Consider the following 20,817-nt stretch of genomic DNA (forward strand, 5'->3'; position numbering starts at 1 on the left):
AATTTTTTTCTAATTACCATAAGTTGAGAGCAAATGTTACTATGCCATCTTAACTAGAAATCTTTATTTCCAGTAAGAGTATTTTTTTTTTTTTACTTGAACACAGTCACCGTATAGAACACTTTATTCCTTTTTGCATGAAACAATTTCTATTTTTTATCTATCCCTTGGATTTGGAGTACAAATCTTAAATCAATGTTCTCTTCAGAGGTAATTCTGTACTTACTTTAGTATCTCATTACTGTGACATCACTAAAAAGGAAGCAAATCAGACTGATGGTAATATGTAGACTGATGGAAGTACTAAAATTCCCTTGAGAAAAATAATCTGTAAAGACTTTTGACTAAATATAACGTAACTGCTTGGTGCAATTAAGAAAATACATTAGACAAGTTTGCTGTTTAATATTAATATAGTACTCCTGATTACTCTGGCTCCCAAACCATAAGTTTTCTTACAATTAGCATTTCCCCAAAGGATCAAAGTTTGTTAATGATTTCAACTAATGATAAGAAACACTCCAAAATGTCAATAAATTTTTTCTCTACAGTGGGATAAAGAGTGATAGTTTTCTGTAGTTTACCAATTTACTACTATTAACATGTATAACTAGCTTTTGCATAACTATTATTTTGAAAAATGTTTACCTGATTATCAAGCCCATTTATATCTTTTTGGTTTTGTCTTTCTCATATTTTATTTATTATTATTATGCAGCACTAGCAAGCTCTTATCCAAAGATGAGAGTCATCCATTCATTCATTGTTAAGTACACATTAAATAGTTATACTCTTAAATAGCAATTTTACTTATGAATTAGCAAGTACATTAAAAAAGACTGAGAAGTTATTACAAAGACTATGTATTAATGCCACATGAACATTATTTACAAGGGAGCTCCTATTTCCCTCTCTTACCAACAATCTCACACCTATTAATAAAAGAAATAAGATTAGAATTCAGGTATGCTAGGTACCACAAGTGAAATACTGAAGAAACATAGAGATCTTGGGCAGCCCGGGTGGCTTAGCGGTTTAGCACCGCTTTCAGCCCAGGGTGTGATCCTGGAGACCCAGGATCAAGTCCCATGTCAGGCTTCCTGCATGGAGCCTGCTTCTCCCTCTGCCTGTGTCTGTGCCTCTCTTTCTCTCTCTCTGTGTCTCTCATGAATAAATAAAATCTTAAAACAAAACAAAAACAAAAAACAGAGATCTTAATAGCATGAGACAAGGAAATGTCATTCCAAAAATAGACTGAAAAAGAAAAGGATAGATTGCTGATAGATTGTAGTGGTCTCTATATTTAATAGGTAATGTGGTACCAATAAAGGTTTTTTGAGCAGCAGAAAGGTTAAACAGTAACAATCTTTCCTTAGTAACAATCTTTCCACATTCCAGACATAATCTAATAAGAATCAGGACCAAGGACAATACCCTAAAAACAGATTTGAAGGAATAATCTTTTTTTTTTTTTTAAGATTTTATTTATTTACTCATAGAGACAGAGAGAGAGGCAGAGACACAGGCAGAGGGAGAAGCAGGCCCCATTCAGAGAGCGTGATGTGGGACTCGATCCAGGGTCTCCAGGATCATGCCCTGGGCTGCAGGCGGCGCTAAACCACTGCGCCACCGGGGCTAACCTTGAAGGAATAATCTATATAGAATTTGGTTAGCAATGACTTATCAGTTTTGCTCCTGAAAAATAAGGAGAATTAGGAAAAGAAATGGGAACATTTTGCATCTGATATGTGAAATTCTGAGTCGGAAATGTTAAGTGGCATCTGAGTTTACAGAAATAATTAAAAAGCAATTACAACTGTAGTGATAAAGATTGTTTCAAGCGTGGGTCTCTAGTCAGATTGCTAGGTTTGAACTTAATAACTCTACTACTTACTAGCTGTGGGATCTTGTGTGAGTTTTATTAGTCTCTCTGACCTTTAGTTCTCTCATCAGTAAAACAGGAATAATGAAGTAAATAGATTGTTATAAGAATTAAATGAGAAAATCGATGTGAAGCACTTAGAAATTTTGAGTATTTAAGAAGTATTATTTTGTAGTTTTTCATTTTAATTTTTATTGGCACTCAGATTAGAAATGGTGATTTGGGTGGTTATTTAACCAACTGACTGCCTCTTGATTTTGGCTCAGGTCATGATTGCAGAGTTGTGAGATTGAGCCCCATGTTTGGCACTGAGCATGGAACATAAGATTCTCTCTCTCCCTCTTCCTCTGTCCCTACCCCGCAAAAAAAAAAAAAAAAAAAAAAAAAAAAGGAACAGTGATTTAGGAGTTAGCTATAAAAAGACATTTAAGCAGTGGGAATTGATGAGACCTTCAAAAAAGAAAGCAGAGAAGAGAAGCACCTGGGTGGCTCAATGGTTGAGTGTCTGCCTTTGGCTCAGGGCATGATCCCGGGGTCCTGGGATCAAGTTCCACATCAGGCCCCTGCAGGGAACCTGCTTCTCCCTCTACTTATGTCTCTGCCTGTCTCTGTGTGTCTCTCATGAATAAATAAACAAAATCTTTAAAAAAGAAAAAAAAAAGCAGAAAGGTGGTAAAATTTGGAGAGGGTTCAAGGAAGGTGAATTAAATTTGGACCAGGCTCTTGGTATTATGTTATGGATTCACTATGATATGAATGATATAGGTTAATGAAAAATGTGTTCTCTGTATAAGAGATACTTAAATCACGTTAAATCTAGTTCAATTTTCTATTTTGATTCAAGGGATGGAGACAAAGATATAGTATATGTATACAATGGAATATTACTCAGCCATTAGAAACGACAAATACCCACCATTTGCTTCAAAATGGATGGGACTGGAGGGTATTATGCTGAGTGAAGTAAGTCAATCAGAGAAGGACAAACATATGGTCTCGTTCATTTGGGGAATATAAAAAATAGTGAAAGGAAATAAAGGGGAAAGGAGAGAAAATGAGTGAGAAATATCAGTGAGGGAGACAAACCATGAGAGACACCTAACTCTGGGAAATGAACAAGGGGTGGTGGAAAGGGTGACTGGGTGATGGGCACTGAGGGAGGCACTTGACGGGATGATCACAGGGTGTTATGCTATATGTTGGCAAATCGAACTCCAATAAAAAATATATACAAAAAAAAAGGGATGGAGACTTTTTTTTTTAAGATTTATTTATTTATTTATGGTAGACCTAGAGAGAGAGAGAGAGAGAGAGAGAGAGGCAGAGACACAGGAGGAGGCAGAAGCAGGCTCCATGCCAGGAGCCCAACGCGGGACTTGATCCCAGGACTCCAGGATCATGCCCTGGGCCAAAGGCAGGTGCTAAACCACTGAGCCACCCAGGGATCCCCGGGATGGAGACTTCTATAAAATGAGAAACTGACAGAAGGCTTATAAAAAGCCTTATGGGGCAGCCTGGGTGGCTCAGCGGTTTAGCACTGCCTTTAGCCCAGGGCATAATCCTGGAGACCCGGGGTTGAGTCCCATGTTGGGCTCCCTGCATGGAGCCTGCTTCTCCCTCTGCCTGTGTCTCTACCTCTCTCTCTGTTTCTCATGAATAAGTAGATAAAATCTTAAAGAAAAAATAAAATGCCTTATCATAACTAAGAGTATAAAACAATTACATACAGAAAACATATTCTATCTAGAGTCAGAGTGAAAAGTTTACATTAATTCTAACATTCAGGGCAGCCCAGGTGGCTCAGCAGTTTAGCACCGCCTTCAGCCCAGGTTGTGATCCCGGAGACCCGGGATCCAGTCCCACATTAGGCTCCCTGCTTAGAGCCTGCTTCTCCCTCTGCCTGTGTGTCTCTGCCTCTCTGTCTCATGAATAAATAAATAAAATCTTTAAAAAAAAATTTTTTTTTAATTCTAACATTCAACAATGCTATAAAGGGATTAGAGTATTGTTTATCCTCATTTGTTACAAAATCATTCACTGGTACATTAGCAAAAGACTGTATGTACTTATTAAAGTTTTCATTAGGGTGACTGGGTGATGGACACTGAGGGGGTCACTTGATGGGATGAGCACTGGGTGTTATACTATATGTTGGCAAATCGAACTCCAATAAAAAAATATACAAAAAATGTTTTCATTAATAAAATAGATAACTGATCAATAAGAAATTGATAACATTAGACCATTTTTGACCTACAAAACTAGCAATTTCACATGGTTCAACCTAATAAAAGGAACTCAGGTTTACCAGTGTAATCCAACTCATCTCTGAAGAAAGTGCTTTGTGGGCAAATGATCTACTTAACTGAGAACACATCTCAAGTCAAGAGTTGATCTAGGCTGACTGGCAAACTGGTCTGCAGAAAAACTAGTTCTGAGTTGTTTTGCTACAGCAGTAGAGTTAAGTAGATTAAGTAGTTAAACCACCAGATTCCATGGCTCACAAAGCCATAATTACTGACTATATGGCCTTTTATAGAAAAAGTTTACAGACCCCCAATCTAGACCATGATTCTCAAAAGTATACTTTGAAGAATCATAAGTCTCTTTAAGCTTTACTGTTTGTAATAAGAAAATGTTTATTCTTTGTTCATATGCATATATGTATATACATACATAAATATACACATACATTATATATAACATAATATATATATCTAACATATATTATATATAATTAATTTTTAAAGATACTACCTGACTAATCTTTTATCAACTGTCCATTAATTTGGAAATGGTTTTTAGTTCTAGTCAATCAATGAGTAGATTAAGTTTGCTCCCTGTCATACATGGAGATAAACTGAAGCCCACTAATATTATTAGGGACTACTGATTTGAAAGTCTATCAAGTCACTGATTGACAATCTTCCTGAAACTGCACCAATGGATATATTATATATAAAGTACCAGCTTTAATATTTGACTAGAATTGTATAAAGGCTACAAACATGAATCCTTTCAGATACATATATTTAACTGTTGTTTAGCCAAATATGATTTGGTTACTGAGATACAAGAAGTATTACAGGACTAGAGTAATTGAAATTAATAAAATACAAAAGGGGCACCTGAGTGGCTCAGTCAGTTAAGCATCTGCCTTTGGCCCGGGTCCTGATCTCTTGGTCCTGGGATCAAGCCCCAAGCTCCATGCTCAGTGGGGAATCTGCTTCTCCCTCTCCCTCTGCTGCTCTCCCTACTCTCACTCATGCTTTCTACAAATAAATAATATCTTTTAAAAAATGAAATTAGTAAATACCATGGACATTAGAATTAGTGAACTAAATTAGCTGAAATTTCCAAGTAGTCCCAATGAGGAAGTCAGTTTCACATGTATGTTAAATGTTGGCTTTGTTCTGGGTGCTGTAACTTGGCACTGCAATCATAACACTAATAAGACACCAATATGAGGGGCACCTGAGGGCTCAGTAGTTAAGCATCTGCCTTTGACTCAGGTCATTATCCCAGGGTCCTGGGATCAAGCCCCGCAACAGGTTCCCACAGGGAGCCTGCTTCTCCCTCAGCCTAGGTCTCTACCTTTCTCTGTGTCTCTCATGAATAAATAAATAAAATCTTAAAAAAAAAAAAAGACACCGATATGAGAAAATTAAATTAAATACAGACCTATATCTATCTAAAATAGAAGGATTATGGCAATTACTTACATTCAAAATCCCATATTAAACAGGAAGGTCACCCACAGAGAGGTTATCATCTTGACCAAATATTCTTATAAAAGGACTACAGCTTAATTATTTTTCTAAAAGAATTCAAAATTATATAAATGGTAAAGTCTTATGGGAGGCTTACAATATCTAGACATTTTTTATAATCTTAGTATTACTATATACTAAAATAATAATTATACTTGTAGAACTCTTGACAATTTTTAAAGTTGTCACACATTTCATCAAATGTGATCCTTATAATAACCCCGAAAGCTAGAAATGATTGATTTTATTATTCCAGTTTTATAAAGGAGATCACTGAGGCTCTGTGAAATTAAAGGAACTTTTTCAAAGATACATGTACATTAAGAACACCCTGATACTTAGTACACATCCAGGTTTGGTTTTGTTTTTATAAGATTTTATTTATTCATGAGAGACAGAGAGAGAGAGAGGGAGAGGCAGAGAGGCACAGGCAGAGGGAGAAGCAGGCTCCATGCAGGAAGCCCCATGTGGGACTCCATCCTGGGACTCTGGGATCATGCCCTAGCCAAAGGCAGTCACTAAACCGCTGAGCCACCCAGATGTCCCCACGTCCAGGCTTTTTGATTCCACAAGCAATGTTCTTTTCCATTTTGAAGGTGGGAAAGGTGTGATTAAAGATGTCTCCTATCTTATAGTGAGTTAACTGAAATACACAATATTTAGTTAACTAATTTCCAGGCAACCCAACTTTGAAAAACCTACAGGTTTCCAAGAACCAGATAGATACATAAAAATTGGTGTTGTTTATAAGAATGAAAACAAGAGAGACAGGTATTAACAAAATCAAGTTTTGATTGTAAACTACATTTGAATTTCTAGTTATAATAAAATTTATTTTTATAGAAGTAGTCTAGGGATCCCTGGGTGGCGCAGCGGTTTAGCGCCTGCCTTTGGCCCAGGGCGCGATCCTGGAGACCCAGGATCAAATCCCACGTCAGGCTCCCGGTGCATGGAGCCTGCTTCTCCCTCTGCCTGTGTCTCTGCCTCTCTCTCTCTCTCACTGTGTGCCTATCATAAATAAATAAAAAAAATTAAAAAAAAAAAAAAAAAAAAAGAAGTAGTCTATAATTTTGGTAGTTAGCATAATTTTAGTCTCTAAAGAAGTTAAAAAAAGACAAATCAGAGCTCATTTTTTTCCCCAAAAGTGATGCCTCAGGATTATTACCTACTTTTCAGACTTTCTGTTTAAGAATTTACTATAGAAATATGATTTACTTACATCACCTTAATTATATCATTTCATAAAGAATATATGAATAGCATTTAAAATAGATTACTAGAGGGCAGCCCCGGTGACTCAGTGGTTTAGCGCCACCTTCAGCCCAGGGTGTGATACTGGAGACCTGGGATCAAGTCGCACGTCTGGCTCCCTGCATGGAGCCTGCTTCTCCCTCTGCCTGTGTCTCTGCCTCTCTCTCTGTGTGTGTCTCTCATGAATGAATGAATGAATGAGTGAATGAATAAATAAATAAATAAATAAAATAGATTACTAGAAAACAAGACTTGAAAAATTTTGATGGGGATCCCTGGGTGGCGCAGCGGTTCGGCGCCTGCCTTTGGCCCAGGGAGCAATCCTGGAGACCCGGGATCGAATCCCACGTCGGGCTCCCGGTGCATGGAGCCTGCTTCTCCCTCTGCCTGTGTCTCTGCCTCTCTCTCTCTCTCTCTCTGTGTGTGTGACTATCATAAATAAATAAAAATTAAAAAAAAAAAAAAAAAAAAAAAAAAGAAAAATTTTGATGAAATCAGTAGGACCAGGGATCCCTGGGTGGCGCAGCGGTTTGGCGCCTGCCTTTGGCCCAGGGCGCGATCCTGGAGACCCGGGATCGAATCCCACATCGGGCTCCCTGCATGGAGCCCGCTTCTCTCTCTGCCTGTGTCTCTGCCTCTCTCTCTCTCTCTCTCTGTGACTATCATGAATAAATAAATAAAATCTTAAAAAAAAAAAAAAAAGAAATCAGTAAGACCATTCAAACTATAAACAATATATTAAGACGGGTACCTGGCTGGTTCAGTCAATAGGGTGTCTGATCCTTGATCTTAGGGTCATGAGTTCAATACCCATGTTGGGTGTGGAGATTACTTAAAATTTTTTTAATTAAAAATAAATTTTTTTAAGTAAAAAGTAGAAAATAAAAATATTAAATAAAGGGGTGCCTGGCTGACTCACTCAGTGGAGCATGCGATTCTTGATCTCTGAATCGTGAGTTCAAGCTCCACATTGGGTGTCAAGATTACTTAAAAAAATTTTTTTTAATCTTATACATTATATTAAGGAAAAGGAAGTGAGCCAAAAGAAATATTTTTGAAAGAATGGCTAAAAAACTATATTTAAAATCCTTTTAACAGTTTAAAGTATCAATTACTAAATTCTTATGTTAAAATGATATTAAAGCTAATCTCCTTCAATCGGAGAAAGACAATTATCATAGTTTCACACATGAGGGGGGAAACTGAGTTGGGAAAAATTAGAGAGGAAGACAAACCATGAGAGATTCCTAACTCTGGCAAACAAAGAGTCGTAGAAGGGGAGGTGGATGGGGGAATGGGGTAACTGGGTGACCGGCATTAAGGAAGGCCCTTGATGGGATGAGCACTGAGTGTTATACTATAGGCTGGAAAACAATTTAAATTAAAAAAATAAAGCTAATCTCCTAGGAAACTTAAGAATATTTCCAACTTCACTGCATATTTCAGGCCAATACTTCTTCCAGCCTTCTGTTATGCTCAACCTTCCCAAGTGCAGAGCCTCTCATATTATGAGGATCAAATGGAATAACACGCAAAATTTCTTTGAAAAGTATAAAGTTGTGAGGTGTCTGCCTGGCTTATTTGGTAGAGCATGCAACTCTTGACCTCAGGGTTGTGAGTTCATGTACCGCATTAGGAACAGACCTTACTTAAAAAAATAAATTTGTATACAAGTATAAGATGTTATTTTAATGATTACATACAGCCTATAAATAAACAAAAATATATAGGATGTAAATTTTTAAAACCTGAAACTTTTTACTTAACTGATTTTTAAATTTAAAATTTTAAAGCTCAACATTCCTGGAAGAGGTCATTCAGGTATTAAAAAATTAGGTGCCCTGTTAAAAATGCAGATTGACCACATGCACTTACCTGCTTTCCTTTCCCTAATCCACTAAAATAACAGTAAAAACATAAAACAGAAAAGCAAGCAATTAACTCATAAGTATAGGGAGAGTAAGTATAGTGACAAAGCAGATGAGAAACTTGAGTACATTTTTGGAGAAAAAGTTGTTACCTAAGCAACTAACAACTAATGCTAATAAGCAGTGAGTCAATTATCTTGCAGATAAAGACTCACCATTTGGAAGTGGAAGGAGGATTCATTGAAGTCTTTATACAGCTGTCTGGACCTTGAGGCCCCTTCTATTCTATGCCACTCAATGAGAGTTGAGTAAATTGAACCAAGGAAGTTCTGGACTTCAGTAAGACAACACTGCAGAAGACTCGGCCTAAAAACAAAATGATAAAGTGAAAGCCTACATACAGAACTTTGAATGTCAAGTTCTTTTTCCATTCTTTGTTCACCAGTAGCAAAGCTTTCTCTCCCCCCCCCCCCCCCTCACACACACACACGCACACACACACCTTTCCATTCCTCAGAAAGGACTGTAACATTCTTTTTTCTGGAAAGAATTAAAAGCTTCAGAGAAAAGGAGTATGTCATTTGGACATCATAAAAGGATCTTTGCCTATTTACTCTAGAGCAAAATTAGCCAGTTGACAAGCTCACTCATATATACAAAGCTTCTGATTAGTTTTGTTAGAGTCTTCCTCTTAAATATAAACAGAAAACCAAAGATCTACAGGTATCTGAGGGAAGTCTCCATCAAGAAAGACCTCTAACCTAAACCAACAAATAGGAAAAAGAAAATAGCTGAAGGAAATTAAGACAACATAGAAGGGAAACAAAACAAAACACAACCCTCTAACTAATATCCTCAAAAAGGAATAATAAAAGAATAAGGAAGGGTCCCTGGATGGCACAGTTGGTTGAGCATCTGATTCTTGGTTTTGGCTCAGATCTTGATCTCAGAGTTGTGAGACTGAGCCATGTTGGGCTCTGAGCTCAGCATGGAGTCGCTGGAGATTCTCCTCCTCCCTCTGCCCCTCTGCCTTCTCAAACTCTCTCTCAAATAAATAAATCTTAACTTTTTTAAAAAATAAATCTGAATGTGAACCTTACTAGTTAAAACAGAATGGTACTGGCAGCAGGACAGACACAACAGTGGAATAAATGAAAATAAAATTCACAAAGAGACCCAAAAATATCAAAGAATAGGTATATATATGATCAATGTATTAATTTCCCGTGGCTGCTGAGACAAACTATCACAAACTCGGTAGCATTAAAAAACAGAAATTTATTATCTGAGTTCTGGAGGCCAGAAGTGTAAAATCAGGGTATCAGCAGGGCTGGATTCTCTGGGAAGCTTAGGAGAGATGCTTCCTTCTCTCCTCCAGGTACTGGTGACTGCTGGCAGTCCTTGAATAGTGGCAACATAACCCCAATCTCTGCCTCTGACTTCACACCTTGCCTTCTCCTCTGTGTATGTGCTTCATCTCCCTCTGCCTCTCTCTAAAATAAGGACACTTGTGATAGCATTTAGAATCTTCCCAGGTAATCCAGAATCCTCTTACTTCAAAAGATCCATAACTCAATCACATCTGTAAAACTTTACCATATGAGGTGACATTCACAGATTGCAGGACTTAGGACTGGTTGTCTTTGGGGGTCACATTCAGCCCACTATAATCAATATAGCATTTCAAATCAGTAGGAAAGGGATATGTTATTCAATAACTATCATTGGACAATTAACTGTTTGAAAAAAAGTGATTCTTAGTCAATGTAAGGATGGCTAAAAATTTAAATGTTAAAACCTTATAACAACATCATGTGAAAATACAGAATGTTTGATAAGTTTGGGGTCAGAAATCATTCTAACAGGATACCAGCATAGAAATCATGTAGTATATTGTTAAAAAATTTAAATTTATATAATAAAGGCACCATAAGCAAATCTTGAAAAGATATAGCTGGACAAGGTAAGATATAAAGAAGAAAAATTTAGTATTTTTAAATTAGAGAACTCATAACTGAAAATACAAACTCATCATTTGAAAGATGAAGACAAAAGAATAAGCAATTTAGAAAAGAACATCAAAAATCCAATGAATACACAAAAACGTTATTTACTCTCTTTTGTAACTCAAGAAGTACAAATGAAAAAAAAAAGGAAGTACAAATCAAAGAAAAATATGTTCATCTGTTAGATGAACAATGATTTAAAAGGTTAACAGCTTCTGGGAAAGATGAGGAAATGCATCCATGTTTGCATAATTCCTTTCAATGACCAAAATAGAACTAAAATCAGAGAAGGAAACCCCTGTGCAAAATAGTCACATCTCACAGCACTGATGCTAATGTATAAATTTCAGATACAATGAAGTTTGCATCATATTTAAAGCGGATATCCAAATCTGCCATGCATCTCATCTAACCTCAAAGAGATTCAGTTTTGGCAAATTGAGTGGGTCCTGAAGAACAATTCCAATAATCAATCACTAAAACATGAGTCCTTAAAGGCACAGCAGCCAGACTTATGGAGGAAGCAGACAGCATTCTACGGGGTACCTATCTCTCTAAGTACTCTAATACCTATCTCCCTCTTCTTTGCCTATTTCCTGGCAAAGAAGACTACTAAAAAAGGGATCATGATGTTTAAGGTGGGGGATGTTTATTTTCAATTCTTCTAGTTTCCACAAGGACAAAATTTCCATACACCTTCCTAGCCTCTTGCCCTATTACCCCTTAAGTGAGAAACCTGACAAGTTCACCTCTGGTCCATATTTTTTGATTGGGTAGAACTAATTTATCAAAAGTCCTAGGTAAGTATGACTATTACAAAGACCCAAAGTTTCCCGTGGGCTGGAAAACAGACATATTAGAAGACCACCCATACTGTATCTTCCAACAGCTCTCTCAACAATAAAGCTGATATTTTATCTCCATCTGCCTCAGCTCCTTTCACCTTATTTGAATTGGTTTCAATCTCAGGAGACAACAAAAGAGCCTAGAGGTAGGGATGCCTGGGTGGCTCAGTGGTTTAGCACCTGCTTTGGCCCAGGGTGTGATCCTGGAGTCCTGGGATCAAGTGCCATATCGGGCTCCCTGCATGGAGCCTGCTTCTCCCTCTGCCTGTGTCTCTGCCTTTCTCTCTCTCTCTATCTCTCTCTCTCTCTCATGAATAAATAAGTAAAATCTCAAAAAAAAAAAAAAAAAAAGAGCCAAGAGGCATTATGTATTGGGCTCCCTAAAACCTAGTTGCCATGCATTTTTAAGTTTTCCTTGCCAAGAGATGTCTGCAGAGAAACAAAACAGTAAGCTAGTGGTCAACCTTGTCAGCAAACTAAAGCAAAGCAGATCAATCAGAGATATATCAGCATTGATTTGCCTCTGGAATGAATGTTTAACATATGCTGTGGGAACCTGATTAGAGAGAGCATATGACAACTGTTGCCACCAAGCAGCCAATTAAAGAAAAGAGATCACGACAATGTGTTCAGTCTCCTATCTTGGCCTCTAAGGCAGTTTGGCTTATACCATTTCTGGGCAAAGAGTAGTCCAGAACACAACTGCCCTTTTCAACAATAAATAATATTAAAAAGTAGGACTGGCTGAAAAGGAGGAGGGATCATAATATGGAAAAGAGAAAAATATGTACATTTGGAGAACTGCTTCATAAAATAGAATTTTAAAGAAAAACTTTGCATCAGATAAATAGAACACAACTCCACCAAACAGATTTCTTAAAAGAGCTGAAAGAAGCAAAAAATAAAAGGAAAAAAGAGAGAACAGTACTTGAATTCATATTAGAAACAACTCCAAGTAGAATAGCTATTTCAGAAAAGCAAGTTAGTAATATGGATGACAAGCCAGGGAAAATCATTCAGGATGAACATGACAAAATAAAGGTGGTTAGATTCTAACAAAGAGGTCAGAACAAAGATGGTAGATTTGTAAGATAAACCATTTAAATCTAACATAAGTAATATTCTTGGACAGAAAGGCAGACAATATGGAACAGCCAAAATATTCAAGGATATAGAGGTGAAAAACTAAAAGGTTTTTGTCATGTATCAGGAAAAATTAACACGGAATAATCAAGATTTAAGATATATTATGGGATGTTGCCAAATTTTAAGGATAAAGAAAAGATGTTATTAGCATCTAGAAGAAGCAGGGTCGCTTACAAATTAAATAATTTATGCTGGCTTCAGACATCTCCTCAGCACATTTAGACAATGGATAAAAGTGAGTACTGTGTACAATGTGAAGTGAAAAAGAATATGACATAGAATTTTCTACTTAGTGAAATATAATTTTAACATTTAATATTCCACTTAATGGATGTACTATAATTTACTAAAATGGTCTACTATTGACATATTTAAATTGTTTCTGGAATATTATTATTTAAACCATGCTGAATAGTAAGAATAAGCATATATATTATTTAAAATACATGCAAATTTGCCTATAAGATAAAATCCTGGAAGTATATTGGCTGAATCAAAGAGTATATATATGCATTTAAATTTTTCATTTTCCTAAACTGTCCTCCATAGAGATTGTACTGAATTTTTACTCCTACTAATAATGAGAGGAAAGTGCTTATTCACTGCAACTCAGCACACTGTTATTAAATTTCTGATCTTTTTAAATCTTATGGATAAAAATTATTTTATGGTAACCTAATAATTTGGAATTATCATATTTTTTAAAAGATTTATTTATTTGAGAGAGAGAGTATATGTGAGCAGGGGGAGAGGGAGAAGGAGAAGAGAATCTCAAGCAGACTCCCCAGTGGGTGTGGAGCCTGACATGGGGCTGGATCTCACAACACCAAGATCAAGACCTGGGCCAAAACCAAGAGTCAGATGCTTAACCAACTGAGCCACCCAGGTGCCCCTATCTTACCATATTTCATCATGGGAAGATACCATCATTTGAAAAGTATACCATTATTTTACATAACTCTATATAAGAAAGAGTTACAAAGTAAACTATTTTTCAAATCATCAATTTTGAAATGTATAAAAATTGCAGATTTCAGAAATAATTTCAGAGATGTGAAAATATGAACAGGTGCTTCTTAGAATCAATGAGATAGGACTATGAGGAAGACTGAGTATCTGGAAAAGTCTTTTAAATATGCAAGAATTAGGAATACAGCAAACATAAATGTCTCCCCAGAACAAATAAAACAAAACGAATAAATTATTTGAAGCCACAATCCATACAACTAAAATGTCTTTAAAAATGAAGAATTTATAAAGTGGAGAAATGGTGAAAAGGGTTAGCAATTAGCATTTAATTTGGTTAAATCTAAATGTGATTATAACGAACAAAACAGAATTGCTATAATTGTTAAAATAATAGGTACATGTATAAAAAAATAAAAATTTGATGAAAATTACTGTGACAAAAATTCCAGAACATCTCATTAAAATGTTAGCAAAAACAAAAGTATTCTTCATCTTCATGATAAAGAGGCATTTAATAAAATTTAACATCCACTCTAAGATTTAACATCCTTTTTTTTTTTTTTTTTTAATCTTTCAGGGGTACCTGGCTGGTTCTGTCAATAGAACATGTGACTCTTCATCTCAGCATTGTGAGTTCCAGCCCCACGGTGGGCATGGAGTATACTTAAAAAAAAAATTTTTTTTTTCAATGAAATGGGAATATAGGTTTCTATTCTAATGGGGGAGGGGCTTAAGCACACATACACACAAACTCATAATTATTAAATACACATACAGGCCAGCATAGGGGCACCTGGGTGGCTCAGCGGTTGAGCATCTGCCTTCAGCCCAGGGCCTGATCCTGGAGACCCTGGATTGAGTCCCACGTTGAGCTCCCTCCATGGAGCCTGCTTCTCCCTCTGCCTATGTCTCTACCTCTCTCTGTCTCATGAATGAATAAATTTTTTAAAAACGGCCACCATAATGCTTAATGGTAAAACACCAACAGCATTCCCATTAAAGCAAGGAATAACATTACAATATTAAGGAAGCCCACTATTACTCTGTTATTAGCATTGTTCTAGAAGTGCTGAATGATACAGTGAGACTAAAAAAAAAAAAATGAGGGGGGCGCCTGGGTGGCTCAGTGGTTGACTGTCTGCCTTTGGCTCAGATGGTGATCCTGGGGTCCTGGGATCGAGTCCCACATTAGGCTCCCTGCATGGAGTCTTCTTCTCTCTCTGCCTATGTCTCTGCCTCTCTGTGTCTCCCAGGAATAAATAAATTCTTTAAAAAAAAATGAGGGATTAGTATTAAAATGGAGGGGTCTAAGCTATCATTTTACATGTGTCAATATACCCAAAACACTTAATTCACTGTGAAACTACTGGAAGTAATAAAATCTTTCAAAGGTAACTGGTTATAAAATTAGTATACAAAATTAAGCAGTTTTCCTACCAATTTCCCAAAAAATCAATAGAAAATATAATGGAAGAAAAAAAACATATCTCTTAAAATTCCTAGGAACAAATTCAACACCAAATAACTTATATTAAGAAAACTTAAAACACTACTAGAACAGGGACACTTGGGTGGCTTAGTTGGTTAACTAGCTGACTCTTAATTTTGGATCAGGTCATGATCTCAAGGTTGTGGGATGGAGCCCTGTGTCCAGCTCCACTCAGGGTGGAGTCAGTCCGCTTGTCCCTATCCCTCTGCTTTTTCCCCTGCTGGTGCTTTCTCTCTCTCTCTCTGTCTCAAATAAATAAATTAAATCTTTTTTTTTTTTTTATAACCCACACTACTAAAATAGAGAAAAGACTTTAAAATGATACGCCTTTTTCTCAGAAAGCAAGACAATAAAACGAAGAGCTCTTTTGTCTCTAAATTAATCTACACATTCAATGTAATCTAAATCATTACCAAGAAGTTGTTTGCAATTCTTTTTAGAAGACAAATGGAATCTAAAATTCACTGGGAAACAACTGTAAGAATACCATTAAAAAAAATCTGGAAAATAAGAATAATATAAAAATAAAATAAGAGTAATAAAAATATTTTTAAGCAATATTAATTCAGTTAGTGTAATACTGGTCTTCCATTTCCACTTCAGAAAGCTGCAAGAGAATATTAACTCCATCCCAACAATGAGAATAAGCTAAATAACCCACAAAATTTAGTGTTTTCTTAAAGCCCACCAAGGACTGAGAATTCAGGAAAGCTAATGATCCAAAATCCAGAAAATGACTATCCCTACCTAGGACTGCAGAGACCCCTGGCTGCTTTCATCTTTGGCAGGGCAGCAGGAAGAGGAGGAGGTTGCTTCACAAAGTAATGGAGTGCAAAAGATAAGCAAAGTGTATCTTTAAGTATCTTTAAATCTTGAAACAAAGTTGGCCAAGAATTCTATATCCAATAAAAATATCCTTCAAAAATGAAAGCAAAATAAAATTTCAGACAAAGCTGAAAGAATTTGTGCCACACACAAATTCTGCACTACAAATGAATTGAAATATTCTTTACAGTGAAGGAAAATAACATATAGAAACTCAGTTCCACAGGAAGCAAGAGAGAAATCAAAAAGGGTAAATAGGATTTCACTTTCTGCTGCTTCATTATTGGTGTATAGAAATGCAACAGACCTCTGTGCATTGATTTTATATCCTGTGACTTTGCTGGATTCCTGTACCAGTTCTAGCAATTTTTTGGTGGAGTCTTTCGGTCTTTCTATATAAATGTCATCTATGAAGAGCGAAAGTTTGACTTCCTTACTGATTGGATGCCCTTTTTTTTTTTTCTTTTATTTCTTTTTGGATGCCTCTGATTGCTGAGGTGAGGACTTCCCATACAATGTCAAACAACAGTGGTGAGAGTGGACATTCTTGTCTTGTTCCTGACCTTAGGGGAAAAGCTGTTTTTCTTCATTGAGGATGATATTAGCTATGGATCCTTCATATATGGACTTTATAATGTTGAGGTATGTTCCTTCTATCCCTACTTTCTTGAGGATTTTTTTTTAATATTTTATTTACTTGAGAGACAGAGATGGTGACAGAGACAATGAGAGACAGCATGAGTGGGGAGGAGAGGGAGAAGCAGGTTCCCCACCAATCAGCAGGATGTGGGGCTCGATCCCAGGGCCCTGGGGTCATGACTTGAGCTGAAGGCAGATGCTTAACTGAGCCACACAGGTGTCTCCTTTTATTTTATTTTTTTCAAAGACTTATTTGAGAGAGAGCACAAGCAGAGAGAAGAGAAAGTATTTTCTTGAGGATTTTTTTAAATCAAGAAACAATGGTATATTTTGTCAAATGCTTTTCTGCATCTATTGAGAGGATCATATGGTTCTTTGTTTTTTTAAGATTTTATTTATTTATTCATGAGAGACGCAGAGAGGTAGAAACATAGGCAGAGGGAGAAGCAGGCTCCCTGTGGGGAGCCCAATGAGGGACTCCAACCACAACACTGGATCATGCCCTGAACCAAAGGCAGATGCTTAACCACTGAGTCACCCAGATGCCCCAGGATCATGTGGTTCTTATCCTTTCTTTTATTAATGTGGTATATCACATGTATTGATTTGCAGATATCAAACCACCTCTGCAGACCAGGTATAAATCTCACTTGGTTGTGGTGAAAAGATGTGGTATATATATACACAACAGAATACTGCTCAGCCATCAAAAAGAAGGGAATCTGGCCATTTACAATGATATCATGGATGGAACTAAAGGATATTATGTTAAGTGAAATAAATCAGTCAGAGAAAGACAAATACCATAAGATTTCACTCTTTTGTGCAATTTAAGAAACAAAACAGATGAACATAGGGGAAGGGAAGGAAAAATAAAGACAGGGACGCAGGGACACCTGAGTGGCTCAGTGGTCAAGCGCATCTCCCTTTGGCTCAGGTAGTGATCCTGGGGTCCCCCACAGAGAGCCTGCTTCTCCCTCTGCTTGTGTCTCTGCCTTTCTGTCTCTCATGAATAAATAAATAAAATCTTAAAAAAAAAAAAAAAAAGAAGGGAGGCAAATCATAAGAGACTCTTAACTATAGGGAACAAACTGAGGGTGCTCGAGGGGAGGTGGGTAGGGAAATGGGATAATTGGGTGATGGGCATTACGGAGGGTACTTGATGTAGTGAGCACTGGATGTTGTATGTAACTGATGAATCACTAAATTCTACCCCTGAAACTAATATTACACTATATGTAAACTAACTTGAATTTAAATAAAATCTTGAAAGAACAAAAAAGGTAAATATGTTGATAAATACAAAGGAATTTTTGAACATTACGTATACACATGCATCTTTAAATTTCACTAAAAAGTTGATTTCTTTAAATTAAAAGTAATAAAAATATAGGTCACATATAGAAGTAAAATGTGTAAGAGCACAAAGGTAAGAAGATGGTAATTGCAAATATAAATGTAATAATATTCTTACACTGTTGATTAAGTACTAGAGTATCTTTGAAAATACGTTGTGATAAATTCAAGAAACATACTAAAAAGATAGGAAAAGAAATATTTTTCTAAATATTCTAAAGAAGGCAAGGGAAGACAACCAAAGAGTAAATGAGAAAAACGGAAAAAAGAACACCAGCACTGGCGGTATTAAGTAAGAATGATAAATCACTGACCTCTACCTCTGAAACCAGTAATACATTACATGTTAATTAATTGAATTTAAATTTAAAAAGAATATCAATACGCTTAACCTAAACACAGAAAAAAGTTTCAAAAATATCAATGGACCATATACCACTATTAGAACACAGAGATTGTTGTGAGACTGGATAAACACCTACAACCCAACTGTACGTAGTTTATAAGAAACACACTTTAAACATAAACACACAGATGAGTTAAAAGGAAAAGATAGCAAGAGGCAAACATTAAGCTTCTATTAATGTCAGAACAGGATTCCATTTAAAAAGTATTTTCAGATCTAGAATGGGCATTTCATAATGATAAAAGAGTCAATTTGGCAAAAAGACACAGCTATCTTAAAAAGTGTATGTGACTAATAACACTACCAAATCATAAAGAAAAAAAAAAAAACCTGACAGAACTGAAGGGAGAAATAGATAAATCTACAATTATAATTAGAGACTTGAGACTTAACACGTCTCCCAAAGTAACTGACAGAACAAGGAGACATTAAAAATGTGAAGATAAAAGGTTTGAGCAACACTCTCAACAAGTTTTACCTAACTGACATTTAGACCACTCCACCCACCACCAGTAGAATACAATTTTCCCTCAAGGGTAACTGGAGCATTCCCCAAGACAGACTATATATTATAAAACAATTAATAAAATTTGTACGAGAGACTGAACTGGTACCAAATACCAAAATGTATCAGATATAAAAGAGATGTTATAAATTGTATTGTTTACACTGTCCAACTTTGTGATTAGGCAAAACAAAACAGAACAAAACAAAACAAAAAAACCCACCTCAATAAATTTAAAGGTACTGAAATCATACATGTTTTTTGACCACAACATTGCTAATTTAGGAATCAATAGCAATGATCTACCTAAAAAATTCTAAAATATTTGGAAATAAAAATAACATACCCAGTAATAGATCAAAGAAATCACAGGGAAATTTTAAAATATTTTTAACTGAATGATAATGAAAACATTCCAAATTTGTGGTGTCTAGCTAAAGCATGCTTAGAGAAAACTTACAGCTTTAAATGCCTAAAAGGAAAAGAAGGTGTAAAAGCAATTATTTATGCTTCCACCTTAGTAAGTCAGAAAAGGAGGAACAAATTAAACCCAAAGTAAAAGAAACAAAATGAAGGAGGAGAAATTTGTGAACAGAGAACAGGAAAACAGAGAAAATCAACAAAGTGAAAAAATTTAAATATAGGACATATCACACTATGAAATCACAAAGTTGGACGGTGTAAACAATACAATTTATATCATCTCTTTTATATCTGATACATTTTGGTATTTGGTGCCAGTTCAGTCTCTGGAACAAATCTTATTAATTGTTTTATAATAAATATTTCTAATAAAAATGTGGTTTCCTAGTTTTTCAACCACTGTCACGTTGGCACCAATCTCATGTTTGCAGTTTTCTCACTTTGGACTGGCTGAGCTTTGAGCACCCATTTAACTCTAAAATTATAATGATTTGCCTGGCAATTATAATTACCGATAATTAGAGCAACGTCTTGCACAGAGTTGTTTCAATGGCTGGATGCACAATCCTTCTGCGCTATTAAATACAGAAATTTTGCAGAATACTGGCAATGTTGGGCACAGATAAATATAAAGCGATCAAAATTTTTTCATCACATAAAAAGTATATACGTACCAGTAGATGTTTCTTTGGCCAATACATGTGTAATTAACGTCCTACTAAAGGATGAGGCACCTGTGGCTACTCCATAAATATTGATGTTAAGATGATGAAAGTAATATCGCCTTACAGTACGCTGCCTACGTCTAAACCAAAGCAATCAATGCATAAATGCTTAGAGAAATAAATGCTTAAGAGAAAATCTAAAACCGTAGATATAAACGTGATTTTCCCAATAAGCTATTTCATAGAGACTCCTAGTTTATAATGGGGTTTTTGCTCTGTGCATTATCATCTATTACATGAAAAATAATCCCACCCCCTCTCCTGGCAAACCCACGGCGTCACGGGGTGGTTGCCAGGTCGGATTTTTCCCCCTCTCCATCTTTCTCCAGAGCATCAGGTATCTGACCATTGACATCATCTGAGCGCCCGACCAGGTGATGCGCGTTCCCAGCTCCGGGTGGTGGGTGCGCGGCCGTGGGATGTGCGCGCCGAACGCCTCGGGTGCTCGGCCTTTCTGCAGTTCGCCTCAAACCGCGCACTGATTAAGGTTTTTTTTGTTTTGTTTTGTTTTGTTTTTAAAAAGATTTTATTTATTCATGAGAAACAGAGAGAGAGAGAGAGAGAGGCAGAGGCACAGGCAGAGGCTGAAGCAGGCCCCCTGCAGGGAGCCTGACGCGGCGACCCCGGGTCTCCGGGGTCACGCCCTGGGCCGCTGAGCCACCGGGGCTGCCCCTCAGGTTTTTGTTTTTACCCAAACGCTTGCCACTCCGTT

The 20,817-nt window shown here is 36.5% G+C and overlaps 1 protein-coding gene across 5 annotated transcripts in view; it reads right to left on the bottom strand.

Moving 5' to 3' along the window:
* Positions 1 to 20,817, bottom strand: part of ICA1L (islet cell autoantigen 1 like) — an 80,113-nt gene that overhangs the window by 58,131 nt on the left and 1,165 nt on the right. For all 5 annotated transcript variants that reach the window (XM_049106666.1, XM_049106665.1, XM_025441970.3 and 2 more), the window contains exon 2: positions 8,987 to 9,137. In XM_049106666.1, the coding sequence (XP_048962623.1) occupies positions 8,987 to 9,012 (26 nt within the window). In that variant the 5' untranslated portion in view covers positions 9,013 to 9,137. The remainder of the gene's footprint in view (positions 1 to 8,986; positions 9,138 to 20,817) is intronic.

The sequence above is a fragment of the Canis lupus genome, chromosome 37, assembly GCF_003254725.2.
Source record: "Canis lupus dingo isolate Sandy chromosome 37, ASM325472v2, whole genome shotgun sequence".
NCBI classification, from domain to species: Eukaryota; Metazoa; Chordata; class Mammalia; order Carnivora; family Canidae; genus Canis; species Canis lupus.